The following is a 17,442-nucleotide window of genomic DNA, read 5'->3' on the forward strand; positions in this document are numbered from 1 at the left end:
CCCCAAGTGCGCCCTAATCAACGACTTGTACAACTTTCCCATCTTCTATACTCAATGCTTTGGCCAAGAAGGCAAACATACCACATGCCTTCTTCACCACTTGTCCACCTGTGTCACCACTTTCACAGAACTATGTACTTGCACCCTAAGGTCTCGCTGTTCAATAACACTCCCCAGGGTCCTGCCATTCACTGTATATGCCCTGGCCTGGTTTAACTCCGCAAAATGCCTGACTTTGTCTAAGGTATTTCTTGGAATTGAGGACGACTTGCTTCCACTCTGGTTTTGTAGGTTCTGAAATAGTTGAGGAGGTTAGTGTGGGAACTACAGACTCTTGCACGGATGGGGCACGAGGTGGCTGATGGGGAGGTGGCTGATGTACATAGTCCAGGTCCTGGAAGCATACAGGAGGGCAGAGATCATTGTTGTCTGAGAAACCATGAGTTTTGTGTCAGGTCTGAGGTCTTGATCATTATGTACACTTTTCCTCAATTGATCAAAGTTCTGCTAGTGTTCAGAAGGTGGTGGTGAATTTTATCATCCATGTCTGCCTTTGCTGAGAGATGGCTTACAAAATATTGGAAGTGACCCATACTTTCAAGGGTCTCCTCATCAAGCTTTATTGTTGGAAGGCAGGTTGGTAGCAGATCTTGTGACTATTGAGTGTAAGGCCCACTTACTGTGGCTGTAAAAAATGGAAGTGCAACAATCATTCAAAACATCTATGAAGCAAGGGATGCGATGCCGTTTCATAAACACATTTCCACACAGGACAAGGAAACACAGAAACAGGAATGCAGCTGATGGCAAAAGGTTCAAAATATCTCATATCTCAGCTATACTTAGACATATGGACTCACTGTAAATAATTGCCAAGCAAAAGGATTCAAACTCCCTGTCCACACATGCCTCAGCTTTCTGCATTGTGTCATGTTACAGAAAACACCACCCCCACATAAGAAAGGCTTTGTTTGCTATTCAAAGGAGATTCAGTAAAACAATGAGGCCAACAGCACACGGTACAGAAGTGATATGAGTTGCTGATATTATTGATCAAATTATACTAATCTGTAGCCAATTGAATATAGTACTTCTCCCATAGTCGCTTCAAAAGGAGATAGACAGCAATACAACTGTTTTGGTGCAAAAGAGCATCTGAATTTCATGCTTGTACATCATCATGATTAAAATGACATCTGTTTAGTCTAGTTAATAAGAAGACTTGAGAAAAAGAAGAAGACTATTTGGCCCCTCTTGCCTTCTCTGCCATTCGATATGATTATGATTGTATTTATATTTTAGTATCACTTTCCTGCACTAACACCACATCCCTTCAATCTCTTAATTCTGAAAATCTATCAATTTTGGCCTTGAATAACATAAGTGACTGTATTTTCATAGGCCTCTTGAGTGGAAAGTTTCCACAGATTCACTATTCTCTGGGTGAAGAAATTGCTTCACATCTTTGTCCAGAATGGATGCCCCTTACTTTACAACTGTGATGTCAGGCAAGGGAAATATCAATCCAACATTCATTCTGTCTAGCCCCATAAGAATTTTGTACATTTCAATGAAATCACCTCTCTTTTTCCAAAACTCAAGAATGTTTGGGGCTTGATTTCTCCTCCGATAACAAACCAACCATGCAGGACTTGCATTCTCACTATTGGAAGTATATCCTTACATGGGGAGACCAGATTCCAGATGTGTTCTCACCAGGGCCTTATGTAATTGGAACAAGATGTCCCTGCTATTGTACTCAAATCCTGTTGCAATAATCACCAACATACAATTTGCCTTCCAAATTGCTTGTTGTGCCCATATTGGCAACTTTCAATGATTTATGTACAAGGACACTCAGGTCATTTTGAACACTTTTCAATCTCTTGTTATTAAAACAAAACATTCCAGCTTTCTATTTTTTCTACTAAAGTGGATGACCTCACATTTTTCCACACTACATTCCCTCTACTGTGTCCTTGTCCATTCACTTGAACTGTGTATATCACTTTGAAACTTCTGTACAGTGCACTCACTGTCCACACTGACACCCAGCTTTGTATCATCAGCAGACTTTGATATATGACACATGATCCCCTCATCTTAATCACTAACATAGACTGTAAAGAGCTGGAGCCCACACCAATCTCTGTTGCAGCCTACTAGTCACAAACTTCCAATATGCAAATGACCCATTTATTTCTGCTGTTTTCTGTCTGTTAACCAATCTCCAATCCATGCAGATGCATTACTCCCAGTGTCATTGCTCTAATTTTGTTTAATAATCTCTTGTGTGGCACCTTATTGACAGCAACCCCCAAAAACTCTAATGGATTTGGTCAATATGATTTCTGTTTGATAAATCCACGGTGACATGTCAAATCCTATTATCAGTTTCTAAGTGTCCTGTGAACACTCCTTCAAAATAAATATGACCATTTTCCCTACTACCTCTGTTGTGCTAACTGGTCTGTAGTTCCCTGTTTTCTCTCTGCCTCCTCTCTTAAATAGTATGGCTACATTCACTACCCTCCGGTCTATGGGAATCATTCTAGAATCTATGGAACTTTGGAAGATGACAACAACTCCATCCATTATCTCCATGGATGACCCCTTCAATCCTCCGAATGCAGGCTATCAGGTCCTGAGGATTTATTACTTTTCATTCCCACTAATGTTTTTCAATATTATTTTTTAATTGATTTCTTTGAAATCCTCATTTGCTCTAGGCCTGTTCTCCAATATTTTCAGGAGTTTCTCTGTGCCTTTTTCCACGATAGCACACAAAAAGTATTGTGTTCAATTTCTCTGCAAGTTCCTCATTAAATCAAAACAATATTATTAAATCAAAATTGACTCAATATGACAACTTCTGCCACACAATTAATTGCAATTTCCATTAATTGCAAAGTGTGATTGTGAAAAAGAAAATATTCTGATATACATACTAAATCATTGGATATCAAAATTAGCTGACTCAGATAACATTATTTTTAAATGAACTTGAATAGGGCATCCCTTGTACTGATGGGTATAGTTGGACGCTGATTATGAACAAGGCTGCAACTGGGATCTAGACAACCACAGGAACGAAAATTGAAAATATAAGCAATACATTTGGCATGCATCTTATTTCTCCATGATAACCGGACTTTTCTTTTTAGGAAACATGGGCAGTAAATATAGATGAAAGTATCCACTTAGTAAAGAATAACCCTGCTAAGATCAGAAATCTGTCCATACCTGTCCATCAGTGCCAATAGTGCCACCGCAGTCTGTGAGAAGCTCAGACATATCATAGAAACTCTCAAACTGCCAGAGGCAGGCTTCAAGGTTGAGGTTTCGGTAAAACCTGAGTGTGGAAGGCCCACGTAGAGAGGAGCTGTACTGGTAAGGAGAGGTCTCTCCAATCACTTCTGGATTTTTAGTGGAGTCTGATAAAAAGCCATAATGAGTCTTTACTTCATTGTAGTCTAGGAGGTTAGAACACTTGTGGTTTCCAACACGGGTCCCGTCAGGGCTGAGAGTTAGCTCAAAGTTAGAGAGCTGACGTGTGGAGATAACAGGGAGCATACCTGAAACAAAAACAGAATGTCTGACACATTTTATTAAATCAACAGCTATCTTTTACTTCAACTCTCTTATTAAATCTGGAAGAGGATAAATGTTCAAAAGTGAAACGTACACAAGATGCATCCAGTTATTTCTATGATGGTGAAATCATGGAGATTCGGACATTTCTTTAACTTATGTGTCAAGATTCCAAGTACAATTAGGAACCCAATTTACTGCTATTACACGAGTCTTTTAGGAGTCAGGAAAATGATCATAGGGGAAGGTTGGGCTGTGAAAGTTGGGATGGAATTGTTGTCTAACTAATCTTGGTAATTTCTTTCAGCATTCCTCATTGGGCAAGAGAAGCAGAATGCCCATTCACTGACAAAGAAAGAAGGCTTTGTTCCTCCTCAGTCCGAGTACCAGCATTCCATCCTTCCTCCAAATGCCTTGACATTTAGCTTTGGCAAACATAGGATTTCTGACCTACCTAGCCTTCTCCTTCATTGCACACCCCGCAGCTTCGATCCCTAGCTTTGTCTCAGCCTGTCTGTTCATCAGTCTTGCCACTCATCCATGACCTTTCAGTTCTCTGGGATCATCTCCAGAAGTTCTTGACCATGGCCTCTGATGGCTAATGTCCCTCCCACCTGCTGAAGAATACTATTTGGGTCTGGCCATTATGCTTGACAGGACCAGCACATTACCGACAAAAACAGAAATGCTGGAAGAACTCAACCAGTCAAGTAGTAGAATCAGAATCAGATTTATTATCAATGACATACGACGTGAAATTTGTTGTTTTGTGGCAGCAGTACAGTGCAAAGATATAAAAATCTATAAATTACAAAAATATGGGTTCATGACCTTTCAGAAATCTGATGGTGGAGGGGAAGAAGCTGTTCTGAAAATATTGAGTGTGGGTCTACAGGCTCCTGTACCTCCTCCCTTTATGGTAGTAATGAGAAGAGGGCATGTCCCAGATGTTGAGGGCCCCTAATGATGGATGCCGCCTTCTTGAGGCACTGCCTCTTGAAGATGTCCTCGATGGTGGGGAGGGTTGTGCCCATTATGGATCTGGCTGAATCTGTATCCCTCTGTGGCCTCCATACCAGGTTGTGATGCAACCAATCAGAATGCTCTCCACTGTACATCCATAGAAATTTGCAAGAGTCTTTGGTGACATACCAAATCTCCTCAAACTCCTAATGAAGTAGAGCCACTGGTGTGACTTCTTTGTTATTGCATCAATGTGTTGGGCCCAGGATAGATCCTCTGAGATGTTGATCCCAGGAACTTGAAGCTGCTCACTCTTTTCACTGCTGACCCCTCAATGAGGACAGGTGTGTATTCTCCTGACTTCCCCTTCCTGAAGTCCACAATTTCCAGCACTTGTGGAAAGAGAAACCCGTTCACATTTCAGGTTGAAGACTCCATTAGAAATGAGAAAGAGAACTGAGCAAGTTTCTCTCTTTCTTAGTTCTGATGAAGGGTCTTTGATCTGAAACATGAACAGGTTTCTCTTTCCATAGATGCTGCTTGACCAATTGTATTCTTCCTGAATTCTTCTGTTTTTGTTTCAGATTCCAGCTTCTGTAGTTTTATTTGTTTTTTTAGCATACTTCCAGCCTTGCTAAGGTGTTTAGCTATACCTTTGCCATGAACATCAGGGCAAGAATGACGCCACTCAGAAACCTTTTAGATTCTGTTTACATCTTTCTATAAGTCTCCCCAACAGAATAGAATGCATTAAAAGTTTACTGTGTGAACAACTACAGCTTAAGCTTATGCCATAGAATTTAGTGGCTCAGTGATCTCTCGCACTTGTGCATTACTGTTTCATCTACAGAAATGGTTCTATTGCAATAATGGATGCCTTAATTATGCTGCGTTACTTTTACACTGGAGATATAAAAATCTAAACTCTTCCCTGAAGTCTCACACTAATATTAGGGAATTGACCAGACAACGGGAGCAACAAAAAAATCAGCTTTGCTGAAGTGGGGGTTGGGGAAATTGGTGACTATTACATTTATTTTAAAGACGATTTGAATGAAATCCTATAGGTAGTGTAAGTAAATTCTATAGAACTTAAAAACAAATTCATATGGAAAACAGTAGAACACACCACAGCAACTCCATGAAGTTCTCCCTACCATCAATGTGAGGCATTGTTACAGTCAATTTAATAAGGTTGGGATGGTCTGGATCATCAGTTCCTGTGTAACGCAGCTTAGCAGAGAATGGTTCAGCGCCAACTGCTCCTTGCACTCTCGGCTGGCACAGACCTGATAGCAAAGGAATTACACATGTTACTAGTTGGTAACAAAAACCGATCAAAGCTAATTTAGATTCTCTTGCCCTCAATCTAAAAGCACACTTTCTTTTTAACATACATTGTGGTTTGCAAATTATTAATCACATTAAGGATACACACAGGTAAAAATTCATCTTTGGTTGTTATTACTAAAAGGACAAGACAATAGTAGCTGCACTGTGTGCAGCACTTCCAAAACTCAGGTCCAGTAAGATCAACGTTGTACTTAGCAAATGATTAAGGATGAATTTTCACACCATAGTTTCTAACTAATATTTATAATGTTAGAAATAAACAAAGTGTTCCTCACTCTACAAAATAATTTTGTAATAGCTTTTAACAATTATAGTCACTATAATTAATATCAATATATTTATTCATACAAAACTATGTGCATCTGCTCACTGAAATCACTCTGTTGGTGCCCATCTGGGCTTGAAAAGGACTATCACAGTCTTAGGATTCACATAACATTAAGAGAAATTTAGATTTGTATGTTGGTATTTAATTGCCTTTATTAAACTAAACAGATTAATGATTGTATTAAATGAGCATTTCAACAAATTTTAATGTATTAATCAATGCAGAGAAAATAACATAAGAAATTAAATTCAGAACTATTTATAGTAAAATATAAATCTCTTGGTTTATTGTCTTGTGCCAACTTGTAAAACCTTCCTGGCTAATCATTATTCAATGTACAATTTGGCATACTACATTCTTCAAAGTACCAACAACACACTTTTATGTATTACCTTCCTCAGTGCTGACTGATGTGATAGGACTTGTTAATTCAAGCCCTTCATCGCCATTAGAATTAACAGCTCGAGCAGCACATTGCACCCGAGAGCCAGCTTGGAAGTAGATAGAGTCTAGAGTAATCATCTTGGATGAGGTGAAGAAGGTATTTGAGTCCACTTCTCTCATAGGGCTTGTCACTCCATCTGGACCAGTTGGGGCACTCACTAGCCAACGGTAGCGAGTAAGGGTATCATTGATGTTCTCACTGGAACATATTGATCCTGTTTTGTCATAGTCAGAATACTTAGGATTGCAAGCCTGAGAAAAAAATGGAATGAAGATAAATGTTTCAAGTAAAAGCTATCAATTATATTACGTAAACATCAACAAATTAATATTTGATGTTAATCTAAAAGCAAAAAAATCTTGCAGATGCTGGAAATCTGAAATAAAAACAGAAAATGCAAGAGAGACTCACTAGTTTTGGCAGCATCAGTGAAAAGGGAAATAAAGTTGTAGGTTGGTGAACTTTCATCAGAACTTGTAAAGGGAGATAACATTTTAAGTTGCAGAGAAGAGGGAGAGATGGAGGGAACAAAATGAATGACTGATCTGCTGGCACAAAATGTAAATCAGAGATGAATAAGGGCAGAACTGAGAGAGAGAGAAAAAAAACAAACGCTGTAACTGTGAGATGCAAGACACAGCAGTTACTTTGGTTCAGCTGTGATTAGGAAGAATTCACACCAATGTCTGTGCTATCTTCTTTCTTTTGGCCTCCACCCTAGTACAGCACTACTCCCTCCCTTCCCTGCAACTTAAAACACACTTGCTTCCTCATTTTTCAGTTCTGACGAAAGGTGTTTGACCTGAAACACTGGTAACATATATTTATATTTTAGTTAGTTTAACGTGAATTAAAAAGTCTTGCATTTGAACATCACAAGATCACAAGACAAGGGAGCAGAAGCAGGCCATTCGGCCCATCGAGTCTGCTCCAAGGAAAGGGACATAGAAATGAGAAATGGGGAATGGGGGAAGAAAAAAAACCTATTCTAATCCCAATTTCCAGCCTTATCCCCATATCCCTTGATATCCTGACTATTTAGATATCTATCTATCTCCTCCTTGAACGCCCCCACTGATCTGGCCTCCACTGCTGTATGTGGCAAGGAGTTCCACAAATTCACCACCCTCTGGCTAAAGAAATTTTTCCTCATCTCTGTTTTGAAACTGTACCCTCTAATTCTAAGATTGTGCCCTCTGGTCCTGGACTCACCCACCAAGGGAAACAGCCTAGCCACATTTACTCTGTCCTTTCCTATCAATATTTTAAATGTTGCTATGAACTCCCCTCTCATTCTTCTGTACTCCAGTGAGTACAGTCCAAGAGCCGACAAACACTCCTCATATGTAAGCCCTTTCATTCCTGGAATCATCCTCGTAAATCTCCTCTGAACCCTCTCCAACGTCAGCACATCCTTCCTAAGATGTGGGGCCCAAAACTGCGCACAATATTCCAAATGAGGCCTCACTAGTGCCCCGTAGAGCCTCATCAACACTTCCTTACTTTTATACACTATACCTCTCGAAATGAATGCCAACATAGCATTTGCTTTCTTTACCACCGATCCGACCTGGTGGTTAACCTTTAAGGTATCCTGCACGAGTACCCCCAAGTCCCTTTGTACTTCCGTGCCTTGGATTTTCTCTCCTTCTAGATAATAATCTGCCCGCTTATTTCTGCTTCCAAAGTGTACAACTGCACATTTCTCTACATTGAATCTCATCTGCCATTTCCTTGCCCATTCTCCTAAACTGTCTAGGTCCCTCTGCAACCTTCCTATCTCTTCAATACTCCCTACTCCTCCCCCTATCTTGGTGTCATCCGCAAACTTAGCCACAAAACCATTTATTCCATCATCCAAATCGTTAATGTACAAGGTAAAAAGGAGCGGTCCCAACACCGACCCCTGCGGCACACCACTAGTAACCGGTAACCAACCAGAACGGGATCCTTTTATTTCCACTCTTTGCTTCCTGTCAACCAGCCAATGCTCCACCCATTCTGTTATCCTACCCGTAATTCCATGACCTCTCATCTTATTAATCAGTCTCTTGTGAGGCACCTTATCAAAGGCCTTTTGAAAGTCTAAATACACAACATCTACCGCCTCTCCCTTATCCACCCTACCTGTGATTTCTTCAAAAAACTCCAATAGGTTGGTCAGGCAGGATCTTCCCTTCACAAAACTATGTTGGCTAGGACCTATCTTGCCTTGCGCCTCTAGGTATTCCGTAACCCCATCCTTGAGGATAGATTCCAATAACTTTCCCACCACTGACGTCAAACTAATAGGTCTGTAATTTCCTTTATGCTGCCTCCCACCTTTCTTATACAACGGAACTACATTTGCGACCCTCCAGTCCTCCGGAACCATGCTGGAATCTATCGATTTCTGGAAAATTATTGCCAATGCCTCCGCTATCTCTAAAGCCACCTCCTTCAGAACCCGGGGATGCACCTCATCCGGTCCGGGAGACTTATCAGTCTTTAGCCCATTTAGTTTTCCTAGCACCTTCTCCCTAGTAATCTTAACTGAACTCAGTTCCATTTTGTGAGACTCCTGACTAACCGGCACATTGCTGATGTCCTCCACGGTGAAGACCGATGCAAAATATTCATTCAATTCCTCTGCCATCTCTCTATCGTCCATTATAATAGCTCCTGCACCGTTATCAATTGGTCCTATATCAACCCGTGTCTCTCTTTTACACCTCATGTATTTAAAAAAAAACTCTTAGTATCCTTTCGAATGTTATCCGCCAACTTCCTTTCATAAATCCTCTTTTCTTTCCTAATGACCTTCTTAGTTTCTCTCTGCAGGTTTTTAAAAGCTTCCCAGTCTTCTGTTTTCCCATTAATTTTTGCTTCTCTGCACGCTGCCCCTTTTGCTTTTATTTTAGCCTTCACCTCTCTCGTTATCCACGTTTGTGCCTTTTTTCCATTCAAAACCTTTTTTCTTGGAATATATCTATCCTGCAATTTCCTTATTTCCTGTAGAAATTCCTTCCATTTCTCCTCTGCCGTCCCTCCAGCCAGCTTACTCTTCCAATCAATTAGGGCCAACTCCTCTCTCATACCATTGTAATTTCCTTTATTCCACTGAAATATCGATACACTAGTTATCAGCTTCTCCTTCTCAAACTTGAAACTGAACTCAATCATACTGTGATCACTGGTTCCCAGTGGTTCCTTTACCTTTAGTTCCCTAATCACCTCCGGTTCATTACACAGCACCCAATCCAAAACAGCCGATCCCCTGGTGGGCTCTTCAACAAGTTGCTCTAGAAAAACGTCCCTTAGACATTCCACAAACTCCCTCTCCTGAGTACTACCGCCATTCTGGATTTCCCAGTCCACCGTCATGTTAAAATCCCCCATAATTATCTTCACATTGTCACTCTGGCATGCTTTTTCTATCTCAAACTGCAATTTATCGTCCACTTGCTGACTGCTATTAGGGGGCCTATATATGACTGCTACTATTGTCCTTTTACCCTTGCTATTTCTTAGCTCCACCCACAAGGATTCCACCTCCTCTGACCCAATATCCTTCCTTTCTATTGATTTTATATCACTACTAACCATCATGGCCACACCTCCCCCTCTGCCTACCCGCCTATCCTTCCTATACACTGTGTACCCCTGGACATTCAGTTCCCAATCACATCCATCATAAAGCCATGACTCGGTGATTGCCACAATGTCGTATTTATTAACCTGTAGTTGTGCCACTAGGTCATCTACTTTATTCCTAATGCTACGTGCATTTAAATATAGTACGTTTAGTCCGGTATCTGCTATTAATTTTGCTGTACTTCTATTGTTCAGCAGATTATCCTGGCTTTCCACCTGTCTATCCTTCTTACCATCTTCACTACATACTACCTTAGACATGTTCCTATATACCTCATCCCCTATCCTAACATTCTGTATCCTAACATCCTGACTTGTTGTACTTCTATTATTCAGCAAATTATCCTGACTTCTCACCTGCCTGTCCTTCTTGCCATCCTCATTGGACTTGTTTCTATAAACTTCCTCCCTTACCTTAGCATCTTGTAACCTAACATCCCCCTGCCAGATCAGTTTAAACCCTCCCCTACAACTAAATTAAACATTCCCGCCAAGATATTGGAACCTTTGGAGTTTAGGTGCAACCCATCCTTAGCGAATAGGTCATGCCTCCCCCAAAAAAGGTCCCAATTATCCAAAAATCTGAAGCCCTGCCCCCTGCACCAGTCACTCAGCCACGCATTCATCTGCCAGAGCTTTCTATTCTTCCTATCATTGACACGTGGCACAGGTAGTAATCCTGAGATTACTACCCTTGAGGTCCTACTTCTCAACCTTCTCCCTAATGCCTTGTATTCCTCCTTCATGTACCAAGACTTCTGGCTGCTCATCCTCTCCCCTCAGAATATTCTGGACCCGGTCCGTGATATCCCGTACCCTGGCACCAGGGAGGCAACACACTATCCGAGACTCATTGTCGCTATCGCAGAATCTGCTATCCGTACCCCTTACTATAGAATCCCCAATAACCACTGCATTTCGCTTCCTCCGCTGGACCACAGTACCAGGCATGGCGCCAAGGTCCCGGTTGCTGAGGTCTTCCTCTATCAGGTCATCCTCTCCAACCGAATCTAAAATGAGATATCGGCTTTTGAGGGGGACCGCCACAGAGATGCTGTCTACAAACTCTTTATAACTCCTATCTATTTCCTGCTCGCTCTCCCTAACCAACCGAAAGTCATCGAGCTGCAGCTCCAGACTCTCAATCCGTTCCTTGAGGAGCTGCATCTCGGTGCACTTTGCACAGATGTAGTTATCGGGGAGTCTGGTAGTCTCCCAGGGTCCCCACATCTGACACTCCAAACATAAGACCAACCCTAGATGCATCTTGCTGAATATCACTGAGTTCAACAAATAAACTAATAACTTACCCCCTCTCTATTAGTCTCGCCTCTTTCCCGCTCTCGCCGAAGCCCGTTGAGACAAAGCCTAACCCACTCTGCTCCCTCTCACTCTGCTGCCCACTCTGACGCTGCCCACTGGATATGTTGGTCTGCTATTTAAATCGCCCACGTGCTTCCGAGTGACGTCACGCGCCTGCGCAGTCACTCGCCGCTATCCTGAACGCTAGAAAGAAAAAGAAACTCGCTCCTCGTTAATTTCCGGCACTCTCCGCTCTCTGGTAAGAAAAACTGAAGGTAACCCTCCGACTTTTAAATCGCCTGCATGCTTCCAAGTGACGTCACGCACCTGCGCAGTCACTCGCCGCTATCCCGAACACTAGAAAGAAAAAAAAAACTCACTCCTCGTTAATTTCCGGCACTCTTCGCTCTCTGGTCGCTGGAATTATGCAAGAAGAATAAATGGTCTGGTATGGCCAATAACCAGAGCAATTCTTTCCCTAAAACTGTTACTGTGTCAGGCTGGACTCTCTGTTCCTGGGCAGATGAATTGGTTTTGCCTTACTTTTATGATGTGATAAAAGTTTTACAGCTCACAGTGGTTTACAATCTGCAGGCATGGATTTAGGGGCAGCATTATTTAACTTAAGCACTGCTGCTACAAAACTGCTAACCAAACAGTTTCCTCAATGGCTTTGTTTAACTTTGACCTTTGACAAAATTTTGGCATCCCTCATCATGATTGTCAATTTCATTCTCTTTGCTTCTATTGTACTACTATGATTCAAACAAACAGGTCCCTTGGGCCTGGACAGTTTTTCAATAAGATCACTGCTGATTCTACTGCTATCAGCCCCAAATTCAGACAGTTCATCTTGCCTTGTGAATTTTGCCTGCACTGTCAGTAGGAGCATGACCTACAGCTCCAAGTTTAGCCTACTCACCTGAACACATTATCCAAAAAGACAAGGTCAGTTGCTTGTCGCATTTCAATGACACCAAACTCTCCCTCTCCATTATCTCGCTGAACCCAATGGTCGTCGATGTACAAATCAAAGTTACTTCAACATTTATAAGATTTCCCATTTATGTCGTTATTTCACCTTGTTGACAGCTTCAGCATATCTTAACTTGAATTTTCCAACATCTCATCAGCTTTACAAGATTGGTCCTACAAATTCTTAATTCTGCCAACTTTTTGTTAGCCACAATCCTTCTACCTCAATCATGGGTGACCTGCACCAACTCATAGTTACCCAGTACATCAAATTTTAGATTTTCATCCTTGTTTTCGAACTCTCAGCGGTCTTTCTGGTTTCCACTCATGCTGTCTCTGTCCATATTTCTCTAGCTATTGTATATTTTGCCAGCTGCTGCACTGGACGGTAAAGATATTGTGTGTCCAATTTAAATCATCTCAGTGCTGCTGACTCTTTTAACTCTTTTTCAAATCATTATGATCTAAATTAATGATCCATTCTTCTGGCATATTTGCCTTCACTGCTCTATGTTTAGCAAAATGAGTAATTGCCAGATGTCTTTGTTTTGCATTTTGGCATAAACTCATAATTGAAAACAAATGTAATCATTTTGGCACAATGTTCGTGTATATTACAAATAATATTTATGCACCTTTATTGCCCAGTGAAGGCACAATGCAAATTTATGCCCTTAATCACTATGGCAGGACCTCAGAACACTAATATGTTAACTTGGCGATACATACTGTAACGCAGACAACAGGATAGCCTGCTGGAGGGCTGGGGTTTTCCTTTGCTCTGGATGTGTCATCATATATTAGCAGTGAGACAACTTGCGGGACAGATGGGAATGTGACATCAGCCATGCTGTTCATCTCCTCGATGTATACTATTGCTTTACTTATCTGTGAAATAACAAAAAAATGTCAATTGCATACTCCTGAGGAAAACAATACAGCTACATCAATAGCATTGTTTGACACCATTTACACAGTTAAAGGGATACCTCAAATAATGTGTTTCTCATTCATCAAAATGGGGACAATTGGTGGAAAACATCCATTACCAATCCTGAAAAAGGTATGACAAAAGTCCTAGTATCATTCAATCCTTCAAAGTTACATGGAAATATTATTATTAAACAGAGGCAAGGAAGGCCAACTCCAGCCCAAGCAGGTGCTGATAGCTTCCTTCAGTTTTGTCTTTCGTTTTGTCTTGTGGCCCCTTTCTAGGGATCACCAGCAAAGTCAGTAATGGTAGTTTTAATGCGCTGCATCACTGCTTAAAGCCCATAATTTGTGCAGAAGAGCAAGCAGATACTTCACTTTCTCCATTGACAAAAATACAACAGGGAGTAAAGGACAGAAAGGAAAGCTGAAAAATGGTAAGTTAACTGCTACAACACCTAGCCTTTGCCCAGCAGTAGGCTTATCCTACAACAGCAGGTGACAATTTCCTCTCTAACCTTGTATCATTTGAAAAAGATTTTTAATATTATTTTTGAATCTTTTAATAAACCTACAGCTAATCCAGTTATATATTTTTCTTTCGTCTTTGTACCTGAGTTTCTGCCACCATGTTCTCATCAGGTTTCAGATGAATGGTGAAAGCCTCCCGCATTTCTCTCATTCCATCGTAAAGTACTTCAATTTCTACAAAGTGCTGAGTTTCTCCTTCTTTAAATTCAATTTCTGAAGTAAATCAAAAACAACCACCTTGTTAAAGGAGAGACAAAATATTATTCGAGCATGATAAGACACTTTTCTCAACAACATTGAGAGACAAAAATCGCCTTTGGTCCATTGCGCTACATACTTGGGATAACAACCAGCAGGTTTGAATTGGAGGAAAGAAGATACCACAAGGAATTGTAGGAGCATACAAAGACAAGGATGGATGGGGACAAGGAGTGATTTGAAAATACGAATGATAATTTTAATTGAGAATTTTCCTCTACTGCGTGATGATAAATCCATGTCCAATCCATACGAGCTCAAGTTCACCCATCACTGTGCTTGTTGGCCTGTACTGTGTTCCGATCAGCAATGGTTTTATCTTAAAATTCACTTTATTATACTTCTGCCCAGCTAGGTTACAGATTTGGAGTTGTTGATGCATGTCACACAGGAATTTTCAATCCTGAACAAATGCACAAAAATTCTGAAATAAAATCACAAATCCTGCCCACATGAAGCTGCAATTTATTCAACTCTTGTGTGTTTATTGCTGTAGTTAATCTTGTTGATCACTCCCCAGATATTTCTTCTAGACCTAATAACAGTCAAAATGCACATAAAAAAAATGGTCAAAACAGGTTGAATCTTGTTCCAGATTATTTGAAGAGTACTTCAGATTAATTTTAACATAAGTAACTGAAACATAAGCCATGAAGTATGAACTACATCAAATAATTATACCTTCAGACAAGGGATTGTAGTCTTCTCCAGAGATAGCAGAACCATCTTTTGTGTGGACTCGTACAATGGAAACTCTTGAAGTGTCTCCCAGGCGCAGTACTGGAATTTTTACAACTGCAATCTGCCCAGGTTCTTTAGGTTCACTGATACTGAATTTGGTTTCTCCAAATTTAATAACTGCCTCTGTAATTCAGAACCAAGTGCTGTTAGTGTAGTCCATGAAACAAGAAAGGAACTCAATTTATTAAAGTCATTCACTTTGAAACTCACTGTCTGCTCCATCCATGATTTTTATCACTGTTTCGTTTACTTCACCAATTGAAGCACCAAATGGGGACTCGCTCTTTGGAGTTCCAAGAACCAGTCTCAGCTCCTCAACTTCTTCATGTATTGTGTCATCACTTAAAGTTACAGTGCAGGGTTTCTCAATTTCACCTGTGAAATATTGTAGAATGCTTTAAGACTTTGAAGTGCCACAGATAAGCTTTCAATTTTTGCAAAATTTAAGTGTTTTTTTTAACAGGAGCAAATAACCTAAATGCACAAATACATTTAGTGTTTCTATAATCTGTCTTGGCATGGATGATTCTTAACCCTTTGACAGAAATACTCCTGAAAACTAGGCTGAATAATCTTTTTACCTATTCATAAGGTCAAAGTGTTTGACATCACAACCAAAACAGGAACTACAACATATAGAATTTTCTCCACTAAAAGCCCAAAACACAAAAGTGTAAAGCTTTGAAAGGAACATAACTTAACAAAATAAAACAACAGCAGGTCAAGAAAGAATTCCTGTGTTCTCTTGTACATTGTAGATGACTGTCCTTTTCATTGCTTTCTTATTCCTGGTATGCATAATCCTTGATAGCTTACACTTTTTTTGCAGCTCCATGTAAAGGATTTCTCACAGAACTAACATTTTTACAAATTCTAAAGAAGCAAATCAGTCAGCTGCCAAAGGCAGAACATGATCACATGATTAAAAAGAATGATTTTCATTTACACAGTCCTTTAAACAGCCTATGGTTGTCCTGAAGTACTTTACAGCCAAACTTTACTGTTCAATATAGCCACCTTTATACCATAGGCATCTTGGCAGCCACGTTGCACACAGAGAACTTGCATAAATAACATTGCAATAACTACCAGATAATCACCTTTTTTAATCCCTAATTTGGCCAGGAGACTTCCCTGGACAGGAGATTCCCTTGTTCTCCTTTAATAGTGTTGTGAGATCCTCTACACTTATTTGGGAGAGCAAACAGTACCATATTTCAACGCCTCATCTGATTGACAGTATCTTGAATAACATATTGTTCTCTCAATTAGTGTATTGGATAGTTAGCATTAATTTTTTTTGCTCAATATCTCTGGAGTGGGACTTGAGCCCAGTTGACATAGTAGCAAAAAAAGTTAACCTCCAGAACAGTACTAAAAAGTAGATAATTCTATAATTGCAATGGTTATGATCTGTCACAACTTTCTGTTTCAAGAGTTTAGGCTCAAGGTGCTGAAAAGCTTTCTCCTATTTACCAGTGTTTCAATGTACATATGAAAATGGTCACAAGACAAATATCCCAAGGTAAGAAACTATATGAAAATTAGGGTTTTAATTAACTAAAGTTGAAATTTACAAAAGGAATGAAAAAAGATTATTTAGAGGTTTTAAAAGCTGTTGCAGACATAGCTAACAATGGTAAAGATTTTGGCAGCATCTGCAAGTAATACAGTGCAGATGTTGCACATAAAAGGGTTAAGAGTGAAAAGAGAAAATTATGCTTTTTCTCTAATTTAGAGCTGCAATTATTTTTCTGTAATGCACTGTACCTGGAAGAAATGTAATGACAGAGTCGTCTGTGTTTGGCCGTTCAGCAAAATCCATCATGACCTGAGCAGATGCCTGGCGTGTATAGCACCGAACTGTGGACTTATAGCTGATGTCTCCACTTCGGTAAACAACTGCTGTGACTTGACCATCATTCTCCTTCCCCACATATGTAGAATCTTTGAACTGCACTTTTGGCACTAGGAAAATGGAAGTTATTCATACATTGTTCTCTCCACAATTGTTAATTGAATGAATCAGAACAAAATTCTCTCTTACACAACTGTACTTATGCATGACAAAACTGGCAAATTTTCCCTGATGTTGGCTTCTTGATGATCTTAAAAATACAATCATATTTTAATATTGTAGATTGTTCTGCTACTTTCTATTTTTGTGATTTGAATTTCACTGATCGCATGGGTAAAATAAATTGATTAGATACACAATTCCCATCCAATTTAGCACAGCTTACCACTGTAATGGAAAATAAACTGAAGTACAGTCAAAAGATCAATTAAATTCACATCAGCCTCAAAGCAGCATTTATTTAACAATATATTCCTGTAGTATTTGTATTTTTTTGATCTTGTGAAGAAAGGCTTAGCATGAAAAAAGTTTAAA

At 40.0% G+C, this 17,442-nt stretch overlaps 1 protein-coding gene across 1 annotated transcript in view; it reads right to left on the reverse strand.

Moving 5' to 3' along the window:
• LOC127576211 (FRAS1-related extracellular matrix protein 2-like) overlaps window positions 1-17,442 on the reverse strand; it is a 169,577-nt gene that overhangs the window by 26,346 nt on the left and 125,789 nt on the right. The window contains exons 9-16 of the mRNA XM_052026631.1: window positions 16,821-17,018; window positions 15,261-15,425; window positions 14,991-15,173; window positions 14,134-14,264; window positions 13,320-13,478; window positions 6,628-6,931; window positions 5,712-5,843; window positions 3,244-3,575 (exon numbers count right to left, since the gene is read on the reverse strand). Coding sequence (XP_051882591.1) covers window positions 3,244-3,575; window positions 5,712-5,843; window positions 6,628-6,931; window positions 13,320-13,478; window positions 14,134-14,264; window positions 14,991-15,173; window positions 15,261-15,425; window positions 16,821-17,018 — 1,604 coding nt within the window. The remainder of the gene's footprint in view (window positions 1-3,243; window positions 3,576-5,711; window positions 5,844-6,627; window positions 6,932-13,319; window positions 13,479-14,133; window positions 14,265-14,990; window positions 15,174-15,260; window positions 15,426-16,820; window positions 17,019-17,442) is intronic.

This window comes from Pristis pectinata, chromosome 11 (assembly GCF_009764475.1).
Source record: "Pristis pectinata isolate sPriPec2 chromosome 11, sPriPec2.1.pri, whole genome shotgun sequence".
In the NCBI taxonomy this organism is placed as follows: Eukaryota; Metazoa; Chordata; class Chondrichthyes; order Rhinopristiformes; family Pristidae; genus Pristis; species Pristis pectinata.